Source organism: Opisthorchis viverrini (genome assembly GCF_000715545.1).
Source record: "Opisthorchis viverrini unplaced genomic scaffold opera_v5_212, whole genome shotgun sequence".
NCBI lineage: Eukaryota > Metazoa > Platyhelminthes > Trematoda > Opisthorchiida > Opisthorchiidae > Opisthorchis > Opisthorchis viverrini.
Window position 1 is genome coordinate 2,868 of NW_008751870.1, and position 18,370 is coordinate 21,237.

The window sequence follows — 18,370 nt, forward strand, 5'->3', positions numbered from 1 at the left end:
TAAAGTCGTGGTTGGATTGCACTTTTGGGGTACAATCGATACCAGTTGCCTTGCCCTAAGTGGTTTATCACGGACCGCAGATATCTTCTAACTTCGGCTTTACTCTTACTCATTATAGACGTAATATTCGCATTGCTGATCTCCCGATAAGGACCCTCAGCTAGGTGTTGCTTAACCTTCTGTAAATAATCACTCTTGTTCATAACAACAGTGGCCTTACCCTTATCTACCTTTGTAATTACTATGTTGTCAACCCGTTTTAGGGTGTTTAAAGCTCTTCGCTCTGCTGGTGTAATATTTGGAGCTCCTGGCTGCTGGGAGTTAAGGACTGTGGCTTGCTGTACCCGTAGCCTTTCTGCTTCCGTTGACGGAAGTTTTTGAAACACAGATTCAACACTAGGGATTATTTCTTCCGCCCTTATCACCCTTTTGCTCACTGCGAGATTCAAGCAATTCTCTCGCAGAGTGCGCTCTTCCTCACTTAACGGTCTAGTTGATAAATTTACCACGCTACAATAGCTAGTAGGTGGTTCAGACCTAGCCATGGGCTCCCTTGAAATCCGAGTCTTAGAAAGCAACTTTTCGAACTTACGTATTTCTCTCCCTTTGCAATGTTGTCCTTGGATAGCTTCCACTTCTGTCGCTTTGGTTTGGAGTAACTGGAAGTCTGCGGGAAAGAGCATGGTCTGAAGATCTTGGTTCAGCCGACATGAGTGGTGACGGATATCAGATAAACGCCGAGTAGTCAAGTAGATCCTCTGTTTGAGGAATGACTTGACCTCTGAGAATGCTATTCGGGCAGAAACGAGTGAGGTCTCCGGTGGCTTAACCAGCAACGACGTAGGGATTAAGTTGTATTTCAAGCTGCATTTACTGAATATGCAGTGGTTCTCCCAGTTTGCCTTTAGGCTTGCCTTTCTTTCACTGGTGAAACTCATTGTCCGATTATTCTGGTTGATTGTTTTTTTCATTAATAAAACACAATATATCGTGGGTTCTCCCAAGCATCACTAATAAACCATACATACATAGTCGATTGGGACGCATTTGGTTAATGGATCCTTTTGGCGTCGACCGTTATTGATTAATCAGCGAGGTTCCAGGTGGCCAGTCCATGGCTATTTCATTTTTTGCCTACATAATGCATTTTGAACAGAAATCGTATGGCTAATGTGCATCATTATGGAAGACACCTATACAACAGGAAATAGGAGCGATCCACGTGACCAGTCCATGGCTACTGCACTTTTTTGCCTTGCGTTTTGAACGGAAATCGTATGCCTAATGTGCATCACTATGAAAGACACCTATACAACAGGAAATAGGAGCGGTCATTTCTAGCAGTGGTAATTTTACTGACGATGAAAAGCCATCAAAACAGACGATGAGAAGGTGATGCAGCTGAAAGTCATTCAGGCTATCGATAAACTCAAAAGAGCTGTAAGTGCACAGCTGATTCCGTATCGACATCAGTAAATCAGCTGACCGATAGAACCTAAGTTCACCAGCCGACCCAGGAGACTGAAACATGCCATTTGGGAATACGAAAACTTGAGACCTAGTGGTACTCGCATGCCACACCTTCATAGTGTACCTTATCACTCAGCTGTCAACTGAAATATTTGTGGCGCGGGGGCTTTAATTGGTCGACCATCCAGCCGTCCAATGGTGACCTTTCCACGATTGATGGCGAAACGTCTACAAGCAAACTGCGAACAAATCGACAACCACGCGATCTATAACCAACTGATGTATCCACGCCACATACAGAAGTGATTCAGGATTTACGCCCTAACTGCAGGATGAGAGAACACCACAGTAGAAATTACCTTTATGCCTCTCTATTCTGTAATTTCCACCGTGTAAATATCATTCCTGAATAATGACCAGTTTTGGGTTCCCACCATTGTTTACAATGAAATAGGCCGAACAAGCTCTAAGCTATGATTATCTACATAATTATCTAAATGACGGGAAAGATTTCGAATAAAGGACATGGTCAAAAGCCCGTAAGCGACACAAATAGTCCTGGTGAAGCAATGTTCTAGGGACACTTTAATTCACAAATCACGCCTATCGGAGCTGAGGTAACTGAGGACAACTCCCATGTACCGGGAAGAGCTCTTCACATAGTTCAAACTTTAACTGATCCAAGATCTTAATGCGCCCTCTCCAAAGTGGGTAAGGAATAGCCTCCAGCATGTGAAGCAAAATATCTACTCATCTCATTCATCCATTCAGGCTGTTACTTGATGGTTGAGAGCACTGACATGTAACGATAACAGGAACAAGGCCGGAGAATCACTTTCTTGCCAGAGTTTCCTCACAAAGCACGCAGTTTAATTTAAAAGGGGACCGTAATCCTTTTAATCAATAAACTAAGAAGGTCCTTGGTATTTACGTAATAATAACTGAATCAACCGAAGTTTCCCTCAAAATACCTGTCACATCCGAGGAACGTTTTGATAAAAAACTACTATACTGCATTATTCGTAATTCCCGACGTTCGAAGTGTCGTGAGACCAATCACCCAAGTTTAAAGACTATGGCCTGTTCAGACGCGATATTTTAGTATGTGGCAGTAAAGTGGAAGTGGCACGGTGGTCTTGTATATCAGCTGTCCGGAATTTAAGCGCTGGCGCTGCCAAGGTTATGCACCCTAGTAAAAATACAACTTGAATTCACGGCTTTCCTTGTTTGGGTGAACTCAACAGAACAGGATAGGAAGGGAAGCTTTTAAAAGCAGAATACAACAGAAATGAACAGCCTTTCTTGATCGGTCTCTCACCTAAGAGAAGGCCAACCCAGTTTGGGCCAGCGACTGGAACTTAGTTGATCCCGGAGGGACACCTTTCTCCAGCGCCTGTCATTTCACCAGCAATACAACAGAATGACCAGCCTTTCTTGATCGGTCTCTCACCTAAGAGAAGGCCAATCCAGTTTGGGCCAGCGACGGCAACTTAGTCGATCCCGGAGGGACACCTTTCTGCAGCCCATGTCATTTCACCAGCAGTTGTAATGATACTTCGGCCTAGCAGACCGCTGCCTCTGAAGAAACTGCGGGATACATGGCGATATATCTCGTCTACCCCATGAGACAATAGTCAGCCGTTGATTTGTCTACCATCCAAAACCCAGAACCAACGGCTTCAGAATAGTTGACCATCACAGGTCACTTCGCTGAACTCAGCTACTCATTCACTTTTCTTGTGCGCAGTCGACAGCCTCGGAAACTATCGTTTGGCTACGCAATACCGATTAGACTGGGGAAGTCATTGACTCAGGACCTTTCTATAATTTAACGCTGACCTATTTTTCCCTGAATTTCTTCACGTACTCCATTTCCAAACCTGAGTTGTCAAATGCTGAACCTAAAAATGTTCGTTCTAAGCGGGAGGGTGGTGAAAACAGCGAAAACGTTAACGTTTCAGTTCTATCGTCCCAGTTCTATCTTCTCAAAGTTTTGACAGAATATATAAGAGGACCCATTGCTTAAAACTACTTTGTTCGTTTTATTCGCTGTCGTTAGAGATAGGATAAGATTGTTTCATGTAGCTTGTAAAATTGTCACTGCAGGAAATACTTAGTCTTGGTTTCGAATGAATTTGAATCAACTGTTATCAAAACTGAACTGAGAGACAGATGTGGGGTTTCTGTCTATTCATAGGTTCTATGAACCGCTCAGGAAAAGGAAAGATTATAAAGTTGAATTTAGACCAAAAACAAGTGTTTCGAATGTCCAGAACTGGCAACAGCCTAACCAGGAATGCGAAACCATGAGTAGGCATGAACATGCAATTGGTTAATGGTTGGAATTCGGAACCGCTGAAATAGCGGTTCAGTTGTATGCTATAACCAGCACCTCAAAGTTTACCGAATGCACCACAACTGTGGCATAAATTGACATCCACTTTTCAGGCGATCAGAAGACTGTGTTGGCTGAAACGCTGCTCATTTTCTGGATGCTACTGATGATTCAGTCAGTTTTGCGGTTCCTTTGTATGCTTGGTATTGACAGAATCCAGGAAAGTTGCGATGAGTGGGAATTTTCACAAATTTCTCGGCCAGAAATATTTAGTGATGGTTGTATTCTCAACACAGTCAACCCTAAACTTTGCCCGGATGAATAGTTGGACAGTCATTGGGTTTTATCCGAGTAAAACGTACACTCACAAGGGGATGCTTTACGTCACCCAAATTGGCCTTGACCGGACTGTGCACGTGCCCCGAAGTAGAGTCGTTTCCCTGGAGAGGAGTACCGTCGTTCGGAATACAATTCTCTCGCCAAAGAGGAATATCTGGTTTCTGGTACAGTTCTCTCTCTGTGAGAAGTATGTTAGCCTTTTAGGTTAACTTCAGTGCAACGGAAGTATTAGTCGTCGGTTCACTACTTCCAGTCTATCACGGCCAGCCCCTTTCATGCAATGGTAGTGATGTTCAACTTTTACGTATCACGTACATGTCCGGTTGACATTTCTACGTTACAGTTCTGCCCAGACTACAAATATTTGGACGCACGAGTTAGTAAGCTGATTGCACAACCAAGGGAATGAACAGATTGGGAAACTGTTCTGGATTCACCTGGAGGTAATACCAATGGAAGATGGAAAAACGACCAATATTGCGGAGGACTGATGAGACGATAGATGCCACAAAATTGCTACGGACTCAACCAGCTAGTCCGGTGTTATGGATGACTGTATACCGCATCCAACATTACCCAAGTTATGACTGGAACACAGTTTTGCAGCTGAAAGTTAAACGGTCTTTAAGCGTTCACGAAAGAATTTAGATTCACGAAAGGATATTTAGAAGCCTGGAGCTCTCACTGTGCACAAGAACTAGATGACTTAGTACTCCAAGTTTGGTATTCGTCCAATTCATACTCCCCACATGGCAGCCAATCAGGCTCCTGGCTTAATCAGATTTCTTTCAATGAATAATCAACCTTATTAAGAGGGTTAACCAGAAATCAGTTGACGGACGCCATTGCCATCAGAGTCAAATCTGTGTAAACATGAAACCACTGGGTTCGCTAGCATTTGCAGTTACACTATTGTGTCTCGCAAATGTAGCATTTGCGCAAATCACCGTGAGTGTCCGTGTATTTTTCAACATACCATGAATAAAGATAATCGTAGAGTGGACTATCGAAGTAAGAAGTTTGTCCACACGTTGTCCCAAATCGAAGTTGCATTTTTGAAATATTAGTTTTACGTTGTCAAATATATTATATAATATATATACAAGCAAGTTTACACGATGACATTGAGATGCCTGTATATATAACGAACGTTCTTGCTGTTGACAATGGTAAATTTGATGACGGTCACGCTGAAGATGGCGATGACAACTAGAGCGTTGGTGATGATAATGATGATGATTCGGATGATTCGGATGATGATGATGATGATGACCACCTCTGTGGTCGCGATGGTCAGGTGAATGGGACGAGATCTCTTCAGGCAGATGTGTAGATAGTGGCCAGCTCATGTCATATGGGATTACCTTATGTGGGCCATTCGATGGCGGCATGTAATCAACGATATATTGTTTCGATGATTCCATCAAACTTGTCTACTCGCTCTTGTCCTACAGATGCATTATTTCTTTCTATTCCTACACAGTTTGGCAGCTGGACAACCCATTATCGATATATGGTCCACTGTGTGAGTCAGAGTTTAGATCTGATATCTTGTGTACTAGCGAATTATTTCGTGTAAGAATATATTGCGCCTGCCTCATTCTCCAGGTACAAATTTATTTGCCTCCAAAATTTGCAATCCAATTATTCAAACAGATGGTCGATCTATCAGTAGATCAATTCATTTCTCTTGGTACTTTGAGACAGTCAGGATATTCGCTGTCCTTGAAATAGATAAGCTACCCATGTTACACGCGCCAACGGTAAGTTGTACTGTCCTGCCGAAACTAGATTCGAACCAAACAACGAGCTGGAGGCGCGGAGCTGGGTACTTAAAATGAGCGATCGTAGTAGGACAGGGACTGCAAACGGTGAATCAGTCGGCCGACGCGGAATGCTTAGAAGTGTGACTTTTCACGGCGCCACAGGTAATTTGTCATGCCCATATTCTACAGGTGAAATCTCCGATGTTATGGAATGCTTTTTTTTGAAATCACCTTAGCAAATGCAAGATATGGTCATGTAAATTCGGAGAGCGCATCTGAATGACCACTTAACCAAAAGACCATGAAATGTCGATCGAAATTCCCCATGTTCAGCACAAGCCATGGCAAGTGGATAGTCATCCTTTATTCAAAAGCAGTAAACGTGAATACTTAGTTAATTTCAGTTTGCTGCTCCCTGTTTAGTTTAATGTAGCGAGTAGCCATTTAGTGTGCAACAATCAACGGGTGACCCGATTATCGTGATACGTGACGCATGCATGATGGTAGAATAGTCGATGTTGTAGTGTATGGGGTCTGAGTCACTGAGACTTGAGCGACGAACCACGCGACTAAAACAACCCTGTTGTAAGACTTAATTGGCGTTCAGCGGTCGTTCAGCGCCGTCACTAATTCTCACCCAACTGACCTGTGGTGCGCTACTCAAGTTTGTGTGGATTAGTTTTGATTGTAATCGGATCTGACTGGGGCAAAGCTAGTACCCGATTGAAGATCATTTGTAAGTCGGAGATTTGCTCACAGGTGGCGCGCAAACCAGAAGCAAATGTTGTGCTCCAGTTCACTGATGTTAATTGACGGCTGATGGGGTCATCCCGATCAGCGACTAGATGGTTCCCACCGAAGCGCTTAGCTCTGCGAACAGCTCTTCATTATTTGTTCATTCGTCATCGTATGCGATAATTGGTGGTCATTCGTTTTCGAAATGGTTTGAGCTGGTGATGTTTTCCATTTGGTCCCCTTACTGTATTTCAGGGAACTGAATTGGTTAAAATAATACATAATGAACCATGCAGACGGAGGTATATGTGTGAATGCAAATCATACGAAATTATTGTTTTTTTTTGCTCATCATCCATGCGAGGGCGAGTTCGCTCACAAACACAGTGCGCTGTCTCAAACACGGCGGTTGTTAAACTGACTGCGTTACGTTTGCAAACAGATTAGTAGATTCTTCTCAACAGAACAAATATCTATGTTAAATTAAACGGGATTCTGCCGACCCGTCCACAAGCACACATACCCGCTAAATATTGGCAATCGCTGCTCGTTTGAGAACCAGAGAATCTGTCACTCTTAGGTTTAGAAGAAAGACGAATTTTGGAGGTATATGCTCAGAGTTTTGATGTAACAATCAAATCAGTAGGGCAGAGCCTAATATGGACTTGTCTGTGAAGTAACCGAGTTGGTAGATCAGTGAATAAATTCGGTGTACAAATTGGTGTATTCAGGGTGCACAATTTCTAAAAACGATGCACAAACTTGACAGTTCAGATGTCTAGCTTTGCAACAACACACCGTCTCAGGGTGCACAATTTCTAAAAACGATGCACAAACTTGACAGTTCAGATGTCTAGCTTTGCAACAACACACCGTCTCAGGGTGCACAATTTCTAAAAACGATGCACAAACTTGACAGTTCAGATGTCTAGCTTTGCAACAACACACCGTCTCAGGGTGCACAATTTCTAAAAACGATGCACAAACTTGACAGTTCAGATGTCTAGCTTTGCAACAACACACCGTCTCAGGGTGCACAATTTCTAAAAACGATGCACAAACTTGACAGTTCAGATGTCTAGCTTTGCAACAACACACCGTCTCAGGGTGCACAATTTCTAAAAACGATGCACAAACTTGACAGTTCAGATGTCTAGCTTTGCAACAACACACCGTCTCAGGGTGCACAATTTCTAAAAACGATGCACAAACTTGACAGTTCAGATGTCTAGCTTTGCAACAACACACCGTCTCAGGGTGCACAATTTCTAAAAACGATGCACAAACTTGACAGTTCAGATGTCTAGCTTTGCAACAACACACCGTCTCAGGGTGCACAATTTCTAAAAACGATGCACAAACTTGACAGTTCAGATGTCTAGCTTTGCAACAACACACCGTCTCAGGGTGCACAATTTCTAAAAACGATGCACAAACTTGACAGTTCAGATGTCTAGCTTTGCAACAACACACCGTCTCAGGGTGCACAATTTCTAAAAACGATGCACAAACTTGACAGTTCAGATGTCTAGCTTTGCAACAACACACCGTCTCAAACTACACCCGTTTCCCGTTTTTATGCAAGCCGTAATCACTCCACTTTCCTTATTTACACGTTTACATACATACATTCCAGTTTCCTCATGTTACATTTCAGGATGTACCCAGATTAAACGGTGCTTCCACATTCCCCTTCTCAACAGACACGTACTGACGCGGCGGAAGAAAGAATGCCGGAAGATACGATCGCAGATGCAGTTAACGTCTTAGGAGAAATAAGTGAGAATTCTCACCCAAGTGCACCGAAAAGTACTGGAATTTCAACTCAGCATGTCAGATTCCTAGGAAACACATCACGTCCGGTATGGTCACTCGGTCAAACATTGGCTTATCAATGCCCGGTTTGCGGACGAGTTTTTCGACATCCACCGCTTCTCGCGAACCACCAAATATCTCACACCAGCCGCCAATAATTCAGATGCAGTATTTGTTCCAGCGCCTACAAGTTCGTTTAACCTTCATGAACACATGAGGAAAAGACACGCGGATGAATCTCCATCGTCTAGGGCACAAATGTATGCATCGGAACAGGCAGGACATCCATATTCTGAATGTGGTAAGCATTTTAAAAGTTGGGCAGTTCTGGGCAAACATCGAAGAGCCATACATCCTGAAGGAGTGCGTCATTTTTGCGAAAAGTGTGGTGTGTCGTTTCCGCGTGAGCTTTATTTACAGAGGCATATCAGGCAAGTACACGAAAGTGAGGCAAAGTGTACTTGCCCTCATTGCGGAAAATCACTCACTTCCAGGGAACGTGTATCAACGTGATCAAGCTGATGAGAAACCTGTGGGTCAACAGCACAGCGATTAACCAATCAGTAGCCATGAGTATGACTTCAAGTGAAATACAAGTTTAGTTCCATTATATCGTTGCATTCACACTGCGTGCAAGAAGGTTATTCACAAAAGTTCTTTGAGATTATTAACCCAATGAATGAGATGACTTTTGTGATCTGGTAGGCCATGGAATACACATGTTTGTTCCTGAATTCTTGGAATTGGGCAGCAAAAGGTTATGGGCCACTGGAACTGAGAATCTCAGAACTGACTGCGTTACGTTTGCAAACAGATTAGTAGATTCTTCTCAACAGAACAAATATCTATGTTAAATTAAACGGGATTCTGCCGACCCGTCCACAAGCACACATACCCGCTAAATATTGGCAATCGCTGCTCGTTTGAGAACCAGAGAATCTGTCACTCTTAGGTTTAGAAGAAAGACGAATTTTGGAGGTATATGCTCAGAGTTTTGATGTAACAATCAAATCAGTAGGGCAGAGCCTAATATGGACTTGTCTGTGAAGTAACCGAGTTGGTAGATCAGTGAATAAATTCGGTGTACACATTGGTGTATTCAGGGTGCACAATTTCTAAAAACGATGCACAAACTTGACAGTTCAGATGTCTAGCTTTGCAACAACACACCGTCTCAAACTACACCCGTTTCCCGTTTTTATGCAAGCCGTAATCACTCCACTTTCCTTATTTACACGTTTACATACATACATTCCAGTTTCCACATGTTACATTTCAGGATGTACCCAGATTAAACGGTGCTTCCACATTCCCCTTCTCAACAGACACGTACTGACGCGGCGGAAGAAAGAATGCCGGAAGATACGATCGCAGATGCAGTTAACGTCTTAGGAGAAATAAGTGAGAATTCTCACCCAAGTGCACCGAAAAGTACTGGAATTTCAACTCAGCATGTCAGATTCCTAGGAAACACATCACGTCCGGTATGGTCACTCGGTCAAACATTGGTTTATCAATGCCCGGTTTGCGGACGAGTTTTTCGACATCCACCGCTTCTCGCGAACCACCAAATATCTCACACCAGCCGCCAATAATTCAGATGCAGTATTTGTTCCAGCGCCTACAAGTTCGTTTAACCTTCATGAACACATGAGGAAAAGACACGCGGATGAATCTCCATCGTCTAGGGCACAAATGTATGCATCGGAACAGGCAGGACATCCATATTCTGAATGTGGTAAGCATTTTAAAAGTTGGGCAGTTCTGGGCAAACATCGAAGAGCCATACATCCTGAAGGAGTGCGTCATTTTTGCGAAAAGTGTGGTGTGTCGTTTCCGCGTGAGCTTTATTTACAGAGGCATATCAGGCAAGTACACGAAAGTGAGGCAAAGTGTACTTGCCCTCATTGCGGAAAATCACTCACTTCCAGGGAACGTGTATCAACGTGATCAAGCTGATGAGAAACCTGTGGGTCAACAGCACAGCGATTAACCAATCAGTAGCCATGAGTATGACTTCAAGTGAAATACAAGTTTAGTTCCATTATATCGTTGCATTCACACTGCGTGCAAGAAGGTTATTCATAAAAGTTCTTTGAGATTATTAACCCAATGAATGAGATGACTTTTGTGATCTGGTAGGCCATGAAATACACATGTTTGTTCCTGAATTCTTGGAATTGGGCAGCAAAAGGTTATGGGCCACTGGAACTGAGAATCTCAGAGATGGGAAGATTGGAGACACGGAGCGCGTCCCACATCGTCTGATGCGATGTTCAAGAACGACACAACGAGTCGGGTTCGGGATGATTCGGTTGACTCCCATAACTTTGGCCCCTACCGTGATCTATCAAAACGAACATTTTTGAAGTGGTTCAACAGTCATTTTTCTATCTTGCCGGTAAACGAAATACGTAACGCAAGGAAGATTACCTTTCCGGGAATCGATAACTTCAAGAATTTGTTTGGAAATATCGCATAGACAGGGTTAGTATTCATCAAAGATTATTAGTTGTATTCAAATTATAACGAGTGCCAAAAAACGAATGTCGGAAGGTGTCCATAACTGGATTCCGGCCATGCCTTGGGAAGGGAGATATCCGGATGAAGTGTTATCCTAAAGCATTTTACAATTCCATCCGAGATTGATATCTTCTCCATTTCTTATTTTGTGGAAATCCCCAAATTATTTTCGACAAACTAGCGGGAATTTTTTACCTGGGCTGGCCTCGTAATACCAGGGGAGTTCAACGTCTCCTGGTCCTCTTCAAAAGCTGTACCCGGATTTTTAATGGAGCAGTATCCTACGAACATCACAAACGAGAGATTAAGTTGGGTTCCAGGTGAGTCTCTCGAAAAACCAAATTAGTTTGCAACTGAATGTATATTCGCTAGAATTATACGAAGTTGTTCCTTTAGGACACATCGGTTATTCGAATAGGACAACGGAAACCCATGTGTCTTCATGGTTATGTATGATCAACAGTACGCATTTCACGCAACCCGAAGTTTCAACCCAGCGAACTTACACCGAGCTGCTGAACGATTGAGCATTTGGTCACGAGCGGCTGATCGTCATTGTGGTTGGCCTTCAGTAGGGCGGGATGGTGCACCACCCATTGTCAATCTCGGAAAGCACAACACATGGCCACATACTGCCCGGAAATTTTAGTGGCATAAACCCCATCCTATCCAAGTGTGAGATAATCGCTGCTGATCAGGCGCTCGTGGCCACGAGCGACCCCAAACCAAAATGTTACAATGAGGGTTTACCTATCCAAGGCAAATTACGCAGTGTGACTTGGTCGTTTGTTTTAGTTGACAGGAAGATTATTTCAGGAGGTGTGAGATAATACTGATCAGGCGCTCGTGGCCACGAGCGACCCCAAACCAAAATGTTACAATGAGGGTTTACCTATCCAAGGCAAATTACTTACGCTGACTTGGTCGTTTGTTTTAGTTGACAGGAAGATTATTTCAGGAGGCATGAGTAGGAAAAGAGAATGTGAATCAGGTGACATTCCCTGGGAAACGTTTATCCAGTAGGCCTTGAATTACGCATCTTTATTCCTGAATTCGCGGAATTACGCCGATAACTTGTTTAGGCACTTATTGATTTATCAGACAAGACGTCCTGCATGAAGATGGCCTAGATACTTGTCGTCCATAAAATCCTTCTTTGAAGAAAATCGTAACATGCTCGCAATATTTAGCAAATAATTGTGAACTTGTTAAACGTGATTTATTCTCACTTGGATAACATCTCAGTCTGAGAGATCAGCGGGACAAGTGGTCTACTCTAAATATATCTGCTCCGGTGGAAAACGGTCAAAACAACAAGCATTAGGTTATATCGATCGCGACTGTGTTATCACAACGGTCACATGAACGTATTGGTTCTGTCTTGACCAACCGATCACTCCGCTCAGACCAACTGCAACCAACTGATACAAATAACTGCCTAGTTTGACTAATAGGAAATGCGCAAAATCGTGGAAGTGATCACCAAAGGAAACAGGAGACCACCACTTCCTGAAACAAACCACCTGGCGACATCTCCAAATTTGACAAGATGAGTAACGTAATCGACCGTACACAACGGACAGTGTATCCACTATCACACAGCACTCATTAGGTTGATAAAATCTCTTCGACAGCCCACTTGCGGCTTCACTGGCTCATTGCGATTTTCCATCAGAATTATACATTTCTTCAAGTGTTGACATTGTTCATTAAGAGTATGGTAAGTCAGTCATTAGTTTTGTGGACCTCAGATAGAAACCACATTGTGAGGTGCAAAGCTTCCTAAAGTACGCGGACTTCCGAGCGAAATAGAACGGGTCATTTGAGGTGAAACCCACGAACTATTGGCAGTTCACAGCAGACCGTCCGTGTCAATAAGAATCACAGTAGTGTGACCATCACATCGGTAGTTCGTCCAGGACGAAGGCATAGCAACAAACTGATAAGGCCCTCTTTCTTTCGTCATTCACACGATTGCTTGAATATTACTGCCACAGTGGGAGTGTATGTGGTTTACTTTGCTTATTTCGATTAGTTCTCTAATAATGGCGGTCAGAGAAGATCAAAGCGTTGAAACTGAGAAATGCCTCTGTAGTTGTCCCCATTTATTTGAGCCAACAGTCTTCAGGTCCAGGCGTAATACACTACGCACAAGTTTGCTGCTGAATACCCATCGATGGCCCACGACTGGTTAAACGGGGCTCATCAGGTAGGTGCAGTCCTCGATTTTCCGTCAACTATACGCTCTCCGTGCACTCGAATTAGACAGATTTCGACAAATCAACTCATTCGCATGTTAGTTTGATTTCGACTTGAGACTCATCTGGAACCCAGCTTAATCCTTCGTTGACGAGGATTTCAAGCAACTGAATGTGTCGCACCAGTCCACATCATGTTTCAGTTGGCACGATATTCGAGAGATTCAGTTGAGCTTTAGCTGAGTCTCCCGCCAAAACCAAATTGGAATGGGTGTACATCGCTAGTATTCATTTTCGTTGTGTATACGCACACGAGGTCACGGAACTGTTGAATTTGCGGGCGAATTGATTAACGCGTGAAAAGAATTCCAGGTGTGGATGAGCTAAATGAACCACACAGAAGTGTATGACCGTTGAAGTGTCGATTCAGGACATTGCCACCTTATACTGACCATTCCGTTCAACGTCCAACAAATAGGGTGGGGCAACATTTCGTTGAGGATGAAATCCTGAAGCCAGATATTATTGATCCCCTGGGATTCCGGACGCCTAGATTTGACGTAGAAACCGAAGAATCCCAGATGGTTTGGTCTCAAACTGCCTGTCTTCTATTTCGTACTCAAACGACAACTGTCCGCACGATAGATCAAAGCTTAGGCGAATAAAATTAAACGTTTCTCTTAAAGATAGTTTGACAGGCCATGTGGAACCGAAGGCTACTTAAAATTGTTACGGTTCTGTCACGCAGCGAGCAAACAATATGATAATGCGGATTGTGGCAATACTCTATCCCCAGCTATGTTGCTTGATCCAGACTCCTAGCCTTCTCTTGCGCCCTTCTCCCGAATGTTGTTGAACATACTTTGCCATGATCGGGCGTGGAACCACTCTAAAAGAAGTTCTGTCACTGTATACACAGTCTGACACTCTAAGTATCAATTTGTCTACAGAGTTGTTAGCTTGAGAACACGTTTAATCAATCTATGGCTCTCTCAAACCTTCCAACACGGGTGCTCAAACCACGCAGTAAGCTCTTGTCGATTGCTGTTACCAACACTCCTTCATCCAGCCAAGAATTGAAAACTCTTTAACAAGGACACATTCTGGGAAACCTCCCTTAATACACAGCTGTTAAGACAAGTTCCTCAAGCATTTGGGTGAAAAGACTGGCATATTGGTTATGGATTAGAGCGAGCATCTTGATCAGGGGCCGTCACATCGAGAGTTTGACCGGAACCAACACATAACACAAAACTAATAGGACCCTCTCACTTTCATCATTCAGACGACTGCTTGCATATTAAGATCACACACAGACTTGTTTGGTCAGCCTTCTGTATTTCGATTAGTTAGCTGATGATGGAAGTCAGAGAAGGAGATCAAAGCGTTGAAACTGAAAAATGCCTCTGTAGTTGTCCTAATGTCTGCGAAAATTTGCAGTCTTGCCTAATTACTTCTGCACCAGCTTCGCCTTGCGTTTCAACTAATGAGTTCGTTCGTAAGGATGTTAATAACGGGGCGGACACTGAAAATAAGCAAACCCTGTGAGGTATGCGGGTTGTCAGACCCGTATTTCAAAAATGATCTCAGAATCACACGACTCTTGTCGAACAAGCAGAAGAACCAGAAACTGAAAACTCTTTAACAAGTACAGATTCTGTTAAGGCAATTTCCTCAAGCATTTGGATTAGAACGAGTATCTTAATAAGCGGTCCCTAACCCCGGATGACCAGTCTAGACTCAGACGAGTTATTGGCAAACAGACAGCAAGAAAGGCAAACGGAACGTTACTGAACACGTTGTGGATAATGAAATTTGTTGCCATGATTGCTTATTCGACATTTGAGAATATCGAAATCGCAGGCTCCGTTAATTCGAGGTTCAATGGACCAACTAAAATCCGGGAAGGTAGTCACCCGCTTAGACCGATCCGTCCTAAATGGCCAGCGAAAATACCTGGTGCAATTCGTCGTAGGACCGATCAATACAACCATAAAATCACGATGGTCTGACTGCGTGCAGCGATATCGAGAGTAACATGATCACCATTATTGATATGGAATTCATGTCGTAGTGGGGATGCAAAACCAGTGGTAACGTTTCCCCGACTTATTCCCCTCGTCGCGTCGTGTGATCGAATCTCAACTGGGTCGTCCATCATCCGGTAGGTTGACTGTAAATGACGTGAAATTTGTCATGCCTGTCATGTCAGGTTTGCTGGTGCTATGCCCAAATGATGATGTCCCAAGACCCTGAGGTGAATCGCACGCCTACATCTTGTGGTTATACGAGGTAGATATGCACAGGCAACCATAATTTGGATAGACGCTGGCCGAGAGCCGCACTGACACGTATGCTGTTCGCGAAATATCTAAGCATTCACAAGTCAGCTGATCGCCCGCTTTGAACGGTTGGTTTGAACTGTGTCAACCTGCAGCGAACGAATTAGTGAGGTGTACAATGAAGAAGTCTCAGGCAAGTGAGCAATCTATCATAGAAACATATAGTCCGCATGCATTAACACATCGCCTGCATTGCACTGGCTGGCTAGCCGTAGAGCGGGAAGGTGCAGGATGGTGCACATATACGAGTAGCCCACAGGTTTGCTGTGCTGTGCAACACGTTCTGGGAGCCGTGTGCACGTGGTCAACAGACACCTGAAAACAAATCATATCTGACAGTAAACTGCCTCTCTCCTTCAAATGGTAGCCTCATAAATCCCCATCCACATGCTCATCAGGGGGACAGAATTTCAATAGTCAAATTCACCTTGAACTTACGAAATTGAGAACGAATTTCGCAAAGCCTAAAGCCGTGAACGTCAGGACTACCAAGCTTTAAATCCCGTTTTAGAATTGATTTCCGTAAGCGTCCTTCCATACCGATTAGTGACAATCAGTGTATGATGCTGTGATTACCGAGTTGCGTCCACGCTGTTTTCAGGGCGATTATTGCACCTTTCGGTAACATTCTGATAATCTCTTCTTGATTACTACATACGAAAAAGTCCGAAATAATGCAGTGAATGCACTCCCACAACAATGTTTCAGCGAAGCATAGCATGGTGCAGCTTATCCGTCAATCACGGAATCCATATCACCTGGTTACTTGTGTCTGCTCGAGTGAAGACTTCTATGAGGTAAATTTCGCTCTGCCCGTGAAATGTTCCTCCTTCCGATATACTGATGGAGTACAGGTTGTACGACTTGATAAACTTGTTGCACCTTTTCTGATTTATGGCTTCGTGCAAACTCATGACAACACATTTCATGCAGCTCGCTTAAACTTCTGATGCCCATATGGCTTCCGAAAGCAAGCGTTTACCAAATATTTCTGGAAAATTTACTAGCCACTGCGGTTTTTATACGGTCCTGAATTTTCATGTGCCGCGTATCGAATTATTCAGTAACAAGGTGGCTAACTCTCCCTGTCCATTAGGATTTCGTGGACCGGTTCTAGGTAGGCGTTGATACTTTCAGTTGCAAGCCTTCCTATATTCGAGGTATCCCGCAAGATGTGAGTAGCCAGCCGAATGGATCTGCATTTCTCTGTTGACTATTCATTGTCTACTCTGGCGGTTTCCTACAACGCTCAGTTATGGCTTGCTTTTCTGGTGCACGAGGCACTCGACGGTTTTTCATTAGGATATCCCGCTAGCGAACAAATGTAATCAATCAATTTGTTTTTCGCTGTGCTAACTGTTCTGCTTGAAAACATCTGTTTTAGTTTGCATCATGATTGGGCTTCAATGGTTGAAAACGCTTAGAGGTTTCTTTCCATAAATGAAAGTGCGAGCGAGGTTGCTGGATACTCTTTGATAGCCAACGACCTGTGCAGCACATTCAGTTGAAGAACTTTATCAACAAGAGTTTCACTTGAGTCTCCCGTGAAAGTCAAATTGATTTGCAAATGAGTATGGTTGCTGAAACATACAGGTTTCCCATCGGAATTGAGGATACAAATATAATGGTTCGACTTGTTTCGGTGTTGAAATGCCACTCTGCTGCAGGCCAATGCTATAGCTTGAGTTTGGTTCTCCTTAAATGAATGTGCCGCGCAGGGGACGCTCGGTGTTTGCGGCGTTCTGAAGTGTATCTCGGGTATAGTGCTAATGTATTTGGCAACTGTGGCCGGGTCTACACCTGTTTACCACTGATGACACTGTTGGAACTATTTACGTTATTTAAGTATGGATTTCACACAAAAACAATCGTTCAGTTTGCTTCGGTGTTAAAATGTGGAGCCATTGGTATAACTTGAGATTAGGTCTCATTAAACGAACGTGCTGCACAGGTGACGCTCGGGTTTGCGGCATTCTGAAGTGTATCTCTGTAATAATGGGAAGCTAGTTGGGAACTGTGGTTAGGTTTCCACCTGTTTGCTTTTGCTGATACTGCTGCAATTATTTATGATGTTTTAATATGGATTTCATCTGAGCCTCATGTGATCACCGGCTGCAGTTGCAAATGACCGTTCATTGCAACACACATACTGTGTGAGAGAAAGCTGCAGAATTGCCATTTCAACATCCTTACCGTCTCTCTGCAATTGAGCAACGCAAGGATGTATTGAACAACTGGGATTTACACTAAAGCTATCGCGTGAAATTGCTGTGCAAGAGATCAAATTTTGTGTGTAGATTACCTTCACCACCGCACTCCACTTATCCGCGGTATGGTTGACGATCCCGACTAATACCAGAAAGCGAAAGCATTTACGATTGAACACCTACGATTGGCACACCAATGAAAATCAGTCTTTCTCCGGAAAACCTCTAGAATGCAACTATTGGTTTCCAAAAGTGCTGGGACATTCATTTCAAAGTGAAAACGTACTCAGTCACTTGGAAAAGGTTTGGAACCGATTGAGATGTCGTCGTTTCCAATGAAAATCTTTCTCCGGAAAACCTCTAGAATGCAACTATTGGTTTCCAAAAGTGCTGGGACATTCATTTCAAAGTGAAAACGTACTCACTCACTTGGAAAAGGTTTGGACCCGATTGAGATATCATCGTTTCAGAAGAGCTTGATAAACAATCGGTAGGTTTTATTTGGGCAACGTTTCGCTTTTGACACCAAAGCTTCATCAGGCCAAGTGAACAGGTCACCAAATTGGCCAGGTTATAAGACAGACGGGGAACCAATCAGTAAGTCCTCTTCAAACTAGATCAGTGTTGAGTGTCAATTAAC

General features: G+C 43.5%; 1 protein-coding gene across 1 annotated transcript in view; it reads right to left on the reverse strand.

Annotated features, from left to right (window-relative positions):
• T265_08349 (hypothetical protein) overlaps positions 1-18,370 on the reverse strand; it is a gene marked incomplete at both ends in the record, with an annotated part of 27,913 nt that overhangs the window by 2,366 nt on the left and 7,177 nt on the right. Inside the window, one exon of the mRNA XM_009174125.1 lies at positions 593-667. Coding sequence (XP_009172389.1) covers positions 593-667 — 75 coding nt within the window. The remainder of the gene's footprint in view (positions 1-592; positions 668-18,370) is intronic.